Raw genomic sequence first — 8,044 nt, forward strand, 5'->3', positions numbered from 1 at the left:
ATTGGTCTACTATTGTTTAATTAATCATGTTCAACTTTTTTTTATTGATTGTTATCCACTTTGTTTAGATGGTCAACTAATTTCATTGTTTGATCGATATATTAAAATTTTGAAATTAATATGGCGTAGTTAAATAAATGCTACGTGTCGTCACGATGCGAGAAATATTGAAAAAGCCCACACACACTTTGCTAGGCCTTTCCTATAGAGCCCAAAGAGTCTCTCTTCTTCTCTCATCCAATACTCACTCTTTCAATTTCAAATTCCAAAAGCTAGTCAAAGACGGAGAGAGGCCGTTGCGTTTCCCGGCGAGACGACTGCTCCACGGACGGATTAACCGATCATCGATTGTTTCATTCTCCGGTGAGAGTTTCCTGTTTTCGCCTTTCCGCTTCTTTTAGCAATGTTCAAGTGTACTATCATATCAAGTTTCATCGATCGGTTGCGTGAGATTCTGATTTTGCGTATCGATCGTCGTCGATTAGGTTTCTTAAAATCTATCTATAGAGAAACGAAGTCGTCTTCTGAGTTTGAAAAGTTTGTTTCTGTTGCTTACTTGAAACCTATTATAAACCCTAATTTTTGTGTTACTTATTAGGGTTCTTCAGGTTTGTGATTTCGTGTATTTGTCTCACTAGGATGGCTTATTCGAGGAACGTTTATGGTAAGAGATCTGATTTAGTTACTTTTTTCTCTGATGTTATCCGAATACGGAGGAAGTAAGAGATAAGAGCTTTTTTTTAAAAAAATTTCTTTCTGTTTCCGATGATACAGATGATAATGGTGATGGATTCGAAGATACTGTGTATCGTTACTTGTGTCCTGTGAGAAAAGCAGGGAGCGTTATTGGTAAAGGTGGTGAGATTGCAAAGCAGATTAGGTTTGAGACGAAAGCAAACTTGAGGGTAAACCAGGCTTTACCTGGTAGTGACGAGCGTGTTGTTACTATATATTCTACAAGCGAGGAGACGAATCGTATTGATGATGATGATGAGGATTTCGTTTGTCCTGCTTTTGACGCTCTTTTCAAGGTTCATGATATGATTGTGGGGCAAGAACTTAGCAATGATGATTATGATTATGATGACGATGAGTATAAAACTGTTGTTACTGCAAGGATGCTTGTGCCTTCGGATCAAATTGGTTGCCTTATTGGAAAAGGTGGACAAGTTATCCAAAATCTGCGTAATGAAACTAATGCTCAAATTCGTGTTATAAGTGATAATCTGCCTATTTGTGCTTTGGCTTTGAGTCATGATGAGCTTCTTCAGGTACTGTCATAAAATTCTTTTCAGAAAATTTTGTCGAGCTTAGAGTTACTGTGGTTGTGTTTCTGATATATTACCTTATGAATTTTGTTGGTTGAATTTCAGATAACTGGAAATCCCTCTGCTGTTAGAGTAGCTCTTTACCAAGTTGCCTCTCTGCTTTATGAGAATCCGTCGCAGTTTCAGAACTACTTTCTCTCGTCCCCTAGTACCTCGCAGCATCAACACGGTGGAATTCTAATGAGTCCTGCACTAACAAGCTCTCGCAAAAATTACTCTGCGCCAAGAGATGTTGCCGATTCAAGAGTGTTTTCTATCTGCTTCATATGTCCAGCTGAAAATGTTGGAGGTGTAATAGGAAAAGGCGGCTGTTTCATTAATCAGATTAGGCAAGAATCTGGTGCGACCATCAAAGTTGACACCTCCGTAACTGGTGAAGATGATGATTGCGTTATATACATATCATCAAAAGAGGTAACCTTTTCTTCTTACTGAGAGTCTTATTTTCAATATGTGAAATGTTGAACCGAATTTATATATGTACAACAGTTCTTCGAAGATCAATCCCCAACCGTGATTGCAGCCTTACGCTTACAAACACGATGCAGTGAGAAAGTGGGGAAAGATTCAAGTGATTCTGCAATCACCACTCGTGTACTTGTTCCTAGTTCTCAAGTAGGGTGTCTCATTGGAAAAGGCGGAGCTCTTATATCTGAGATGAGGAGTGTCACAAAAGCAAATATCCGCATTTTTCAAGGCGAAGATGTACCAACAATTGCTCGTGAGGACGAGGAGATGGTCCAGGTTATAAAAATCTTGACACTTTATTATTGCTTAAATCCTTCCCAGTTTTGTTTGTTTTAAAAGAGGCTTATCTAAAAACCATGTTTTTCTTTCTTGTGGTTTAGATAACAGGAAGTTTTGATGCAGCAATCAAAGCTCTTACTCAAGTGATGTTGCGATTAAGAGCCAATGTATTTGACATGGATCGAGGTCTTGTCCTGCTTCCAACTTTCTTTCCTTATATTTCTCAAACAACAGAGACTTCGAGCATGCCTAAGCACAAAAAACGCGAGAACCATTCTCATGGCTCCATGGAAACTGCTAGAAATGAAGACTACAGTAGTCAAATGGTATGATTTTCATAAAGTTCTTATGATTCTGGTTACCAAAATTACTTGCATAGAGATTCAGTTTTGATGATCTCTCTTTTTGTTTTTTGCTTCTGTTGCAGAACTTAAATTCCCCAAGAAGAAACCGAGTTTACTGATCACCAAACAATCGTAAAAGGGTATTGTTCTATTATGTTGAAAACACTTATTAGATTTCGGGATAGTGTTAAAACACTAGGGCGTTTTTTTTGGAATCCAAGTAAAAAAAGAGGATTTTGGGTTTGTTTTGAGTCTCAAGAAATCTAAAAATGCAGGAAGTTCTTGAACAACTGACAAGTTTTTTTTGTAATCTTCATTAAAGATTTAGCACGAGAGTTTCTTTAACTTTTGACTCCCTCTTTAGTATAATTGAATAACTTCTTAATCATGAAGTGGTTCCAAAAGCATTGTTTTGAACTCGGACACGTCTTTGCTGCACATAACGTTCTACTTAGGAGTCAACCAATTGTTGTTCTAATGGTATGATAGTCTATGAAAGAGTGGAAGGAGTCAGACACAATCGGTTTACTAATTTCCACTTACTACTATCCCCAAGTAAATTTTTGGTTTCGTCATCTGATTGTTATGCATAAGGACGAGAGCAAACATTATCAACGAAGATAGTAAAAAAGGTGAAAACTTTTCCGTTGTCAATTTGTCATTTACTTGTGTTTCTAAAAGATGCAACAACTCCAAGCTAATGAATAAAGAAAAACACATAGAAAAATTAACGTTGACATTTTAAGCCCATAATGAATTAACATTTTAAGCCCATTAACGTTGACATTTTAAGCCCATTTAGTCAAATCTGACTATTACAAGACTTTTATCATCTTATCTTGTACAACTGTTTCGTTTTTGTTTAACTTCAAATCCTTCTAATCTAAAATAGGAATCGCCAACCTTTTACAATTGGTCTTCAAGCAGTGAAGAACCGGAGTCCGAGTACACTAATAATCCATATGATCTTTCTATTCCTAATCTAAGCCTTGACGTTACAGAACCGGACATGTAAGTATATTATTAATTTATATATGTGCTTGTTATCGTTTCATGGGTCAATACTAAGTTACTTTTGTTTGTAGCTACAAATTTTTTGAAGGCATTGCTAAGCCTGAGGTCAGGATTCAACGAGGAAAATTCAAGGATGGTAGCTTACGTGATTGTATGCAAGGCATGTTTACATTCTCTTCTCTTAAACAAACACAGGAGGTAATTAACTTCTATTATATGCTCTTTTATTTCTCTTTATTTACATTGCCAATTTGTTAACTAAAATTTTTGTATGTAGGCTTTTAAATTGAAAGGCGAAGATCTTCTTGGCATTCCAGCCTATCTACATCGTTATCCTAACGGGTAATTGCTTCTTTTTTTTTTCACGTATCAGATTACTATTCTCCAGATGTCACTTTACAATCTGTATATTGTGTTTTGCAGCTTTGTGACAGTTTGCATAACTGGATTTGATCCCCAAATTTCTGAACAAGAATTATGTGCTCAGATTGGTCAGAAACTCGGACGATGTGGCAGTATTGTGAAATCATTTTGTCCTAGATCGACGTCAACAAATTCTTTATTAGGGTAAATAGTTTCCGCCATTTGATTTTTGTTTTTTTCCACATTTCGTTAAGGCTGCAGCCTTCGAAGCCGTCAACGAAGAGTGGAGTGATTTCAAATAATTGAAAGAAGCAAAGAGGCAAGAGAAGGCAAACAAGTTGATGAAAGAAAAAACTGTAGCTAAGAAGATGAAAATGTTTATGAACCTAAATGAGAAGGAGCATCTCGATGATTAGAGCAAAAATTTGTTTAAAAAGTTGAGTTACGATCTATTTGGAATTTAGTAGTTGTCAAATTGAGTCACGATTTATTTTGTTTTAATGTTTATTTGTTATTTTCCGCTTTAATGTTTGTCATGTGTTTTTATGTGGTGTGTGCTTGTATTTTATCGCATTTGAAGTTTTTTAAGTTTATTTGTTTTAATAATTATTATTCTTATTTTTGTTATATAAAAAAAATTAGCTAGTAAAGTGAACTTAGTCCAACAGCAAATGATAAGTCCAACTATAGAAGACATTATCACACCGCGGATCGAGTTTTGTTACCTACGAATGTAAGGAGTTGGTTAATAGGCCGGTCTGAAGGAGTTGGTTGATAGGCCGGTCTGTTGTGACTCAAATGTTGACAAAAAAAATTAGCTAGAAATATAAAACAAACAAACAAACAATTAATGATTTTATTCTCTTATTAATTATGAATTTTATAAACTCTTTTACAATATTATTAGTGATGATGAAAAAAAAAATATTATCGAGATGGTTCTTAAAAGAAATAGAATAAAAGAATAAAATATGTAGAATATAAAAATAAAATATGTAAAATATATATATATATATATATATATATATATACTTTTGGAGAGCTTTTAAATCTGAAAGGGAGGAAAAAAAAGAATGCTATTAAAATTATTTAGTTTTAAAGCATGAGTTTTGACGTTTTTTAAAAAAAGTCTTAAAAGTGTGTTACTAGCCCTGAGACGGAGCCGGATATCCGGTCAAAATAGGGGTATCCGGATCCGGCTCCGGCTCCGCCGGATACACAGTTATACTATCCGTCTCCGGATCCGAAATCCCGGATATCCGGGTGTCGGATACCCGTAAAAAAATCGGATATCCGCGGGTATCCGGATCCGAAGTTAAACACATTCTAGATTTTAGATCTTTTTCTTCTCTCATGATTCTCTCAATCTCATGTCGTCGCACCATGTCGTTGATGAGATCAAACCGGTGAAAAGCGGTGACGGATTGACAAGATGAGAAGATGGTGAAAATCGATGCTCATCTCACGAAGCAATCGTCCGCTGACTCCGCTTCAACTATATCTTCCGGCGCTCCTACAATCATCTCTTCCGCCGCCGGTGGTTGGTCTCAATGAGATCTAGGTTAAAATTAAAAGTTGTAAAAAGAGGGTGAAGAAGTCGTGATCTGTAAATAAATTAGAGTGTTTTAGTTTTGTATATTTGTGACCTCTCTATTCTCTTTCTCACAATCGCAACCAGACAACAACAATGGCGTGACCTTGTTTTTTTTTTCTTTGAGACAGCGGTGTAACCTAATGTCGGGATAATGTGTTTCTTTGCTATTCATGATGAAGTGAAAATTGTTGGGCTTATGGGCTCTAATAAATTGCTGAACTTTAAAATATGTTTGCCCAATTAAAATATGTCCAATTAAAACAAACATAAGCCCAATTAAAATATGTCCAACATACATACAATATATCTACCCGGATATTCGGTTTTAGTTATTATCACTATCCGGCTCCGGCTCCGGATCCGTCTGGATTTGTAAATCCACTATCCGAATCCAGATTTGCTTGTACCGGATATCTGGTTTTCCGGAGCGGATATGGGTGGATCCCGGATCGGAGACCGGATCCCGGATAATAGGTCTCAGGGCTACCAATCGGGCCTATATAAAAAATAAAAATATAAAGTGAAAGTAGTGGAGCTCTTGAATTTTATTAAATAAAACTAAGTTAACATTGAACTAAGTGATAGAATGATAATGTAGAAGAAATTTTAATATATTATAAAACTTACTATAATATATTAATATATTTTAAAAAACTTAAAACTGTATATAATTAGATAAGATCCCGTCTGATGTGCTGGTTTAAAGTTTTATAAATAAAATTAAATTTAACAAAAATATATTAAAATTTGTTGTACATTCTTTATAAGTTTTAGTTTGGTATAATACACTGATTTATATAATTTTTAAATCTTTTATGTATGTTACCATTAAAAGTGTATTTTTTTTACATCTAAATATACTGTATGTTACAAATATATGTTTTACAACCACCTAAAAAATGTTTTGTATGAACACATTAAACCAACTATTATATATCTCTTTACTTTTACTTTGCCATAGTTTTTGTAATTGTTAGCTAAAAAAACATTTCGAATAAAAACAAATTTACATAGTGAAACAACCCTTCCTGTTTTTTTTTTTTTTTTTTTTTATAATAATAATAATACTTCTCTAGTGGTCCCATACCCACTAGCAACCTAACAACAATCATCAATGGCGGATAACCAAATAAAATCCAACTGAAAAATAATCCAATAACCAATCCAGCAAATAACAATTCCAACATCCTACAATGTTCTCTCAACTCAATCTAGCAACCTAACAATAGCTAAACCACAATCAATCAAGCTTCTAGAACATCCTCCTCCTCATTTCCTTGATTCCACGATCACACTTTGCCTTTACCTGCACCACAAACACAAATTGAGATGCATGAGTATTTTATAAACACTCAGTAAGGCAATCCTCCCATCAACTGGGCTATACACACAAGCAATAGAGACATCTCTAACCATCAACCAACAATCAATAACCAAACAACAACAAACCAGAACTCTACATCGACCGACACCGATCCATGCATCGACACGACACCAACTGGGGTTGCATCGACCAACACAAGCTTGCATCGACCGATGCAAGGTTCACTTGCATCGACCGACACACACACTGCATCAACCGACGCATGCTCGACTTTGCACGAAATCCATAATTGCATCGACCGACGCCTCCACTTGGTCACGAGAGTGTTTTAGCAATATTTAAGAGATTCATTGTCTAGGGAATATTTGCTTAAGGCATATAGGACATCCCAAATTGGTCAGGAACGCTTACGAGTCAATTACCCCATCCTTAGGAGCTTTCTTATCTTGATTGTTTAGTCTTATTTTATAACTCGACCCCTTACCCGAACTGGTACTCGATCACCAGCTTCGTGTATACCTTCGAGCTGTTCATCCTTGTCTACTTGATCCGATCATCCCACCCTATCCTGATCCTGTACCCGAATGCTTGCATCGAGTACTTAGATCGTGTGGTTCTTGCTCTTTCATTTACTTTTGCTTATTTTAGGTTGTTCGAAAAAACCCCACTATTGCTTGGCTTGACTTGCTCTGTTTTGATCATATCTTATCTGCTAGCATAACAACCATTTGGATTGATAACCCTTTGTACTACAATTGCATAGGGAATTGATACCCTGGGTGAAAATCCTGTTATCAATTTGGCGCCGTTGCCATTTGGTTGAATTTTGTTTGCTACGTTTAAGATTTCAGCACTTGCTAGATCAAGTTATTTTCTATCCATCGGTTCGGAACTGACTTGTTTACTTTCTTGTTTGTTTGTTTTGCATTTTAGGTACAACCCGAGTACCCACTCGACCCGTCACTCGATCACCTGGATCGGGCAGACCTTCGTGTACTCACTCGGTTAACTTATTGTGCATGCAAACACGATCCAAGGGTAGCCAACACCTAAGTCCATTCATAGACAACATCGATAGACCAAGGTTACTCCATCAACAACAAGTACCACAACCTCAACTAACAACAATTGAGGAGGTCATGAATAATCAGAATGGTCCACAAGCTCCTCAAGAGTTAGTGAAGATGGATTCAAACTCCGACTTTTTCCATTTTCCTTGGGTGAAAAAGCACACATTTGGGGGAAATCACTTCCCAAGGAGTCTATCACCACTTGGGAAGCATGCAAAAAGGCGTTCCTTGCCAAATTCTTCTCCAACTCCAGAACTGCA

The 8,044-nt window shown here is 36.2% G+C and overlaps 1 protein-coding gene and 1 long non-coding RNA gene across 5 annotated transcripts; both read left to right on the forward strand.

The window, feature by feature from the left end:
- Positions 1–213: 213 nt before the first annotated feature.
- On the forward strand, positions 214–2,807 carry LOC104790074 (RNA-binding KH domain-containing protein RCF3-like). Of its 4 annotated transcripts, none has more exons than XM_010515773.2 (7): positions 214–363; positions 599–664; positions 775–1,271; positions 1,374–1,742; positions 1,818–2,072; positions 2,177–2,401; positions 2,503–2,807. In XM_010515773.2, exons 2-7 carry the CDS (start codon positions 640–642, stop codon positions 2,536–2,538), a joined length of 1,407 nt encoding a protein of 468 aa, XP_010514075.1. In that variant the 5' UTR covers positions 214–363; positions 599–639; the 3' UTR covers positions 2,539–2,807. The 4 variants fall into 4 exon arrangements, 2 of the variants coding, with proteins under 2 accessions (XP_010514075.1, XP_010514076.1); XR_015559324.1 differs by having other exon boundaries at positions 237–363; positions 2,184–2,401; XM_010515774.3 differs by having other exon boundaries at positions 247–363; positions 609–664.
- A 461-nt stretch (positions 2,808–3,268) lies between these two features.
- On the forward strand, positions 3,269–4,402 carry LOC104793848 (uncharacterized). Its single transcript, XR_002038537.2, has 4 exons — positions 3,269–3,430; positions 3,505–3,631; positions 3,711–3,775; positions 3,857–4,402. It is a non-coding gene; the product is annotated as an uncharacterized LOC104793848 (long non-coding RNA).
- The last annotated feature ends 3,642 nt before the right edge of the window (positions 4,403–8,044 follow it).

Source organism: Camelina sativa, chromosome 6 (genome assembly GCF_030686135.1).
Source record: "Camelina sativa cultivar CO46 ecotype springtype chromosome 6, ASM3068613v1".
Classification (NCBI taxonomy): domain Eukaryota; kingdom Viridiplantae; phylum Streptophyta; class Magnoliopsida; order Brassicales; family Brassicaceae; genus Camelina; species Camelina sativa.

Bases quoted from the DNA above. Each gene is read 5' to 3' on its own strand.
- LOC104790074 (XM_010515773.2), top strand. From the start codon at position 640: ATGGCTTATTCGAGGAACGTTTATG. The intron at 1,743-1,817 runs GTAACCTTTTCT...TATGTACAACAG, and splicing joins TATACATATCATCAAAAGAG to TTCTTCGAAGATCAATCCCC. The intron at 2,402-2,502 runs GTATGATTTTCA...CTTCTGTTGCAG, and splicing joins AAGACTACAGTAGTCAAATG to AACTTAAATTCCCCAAGAAG.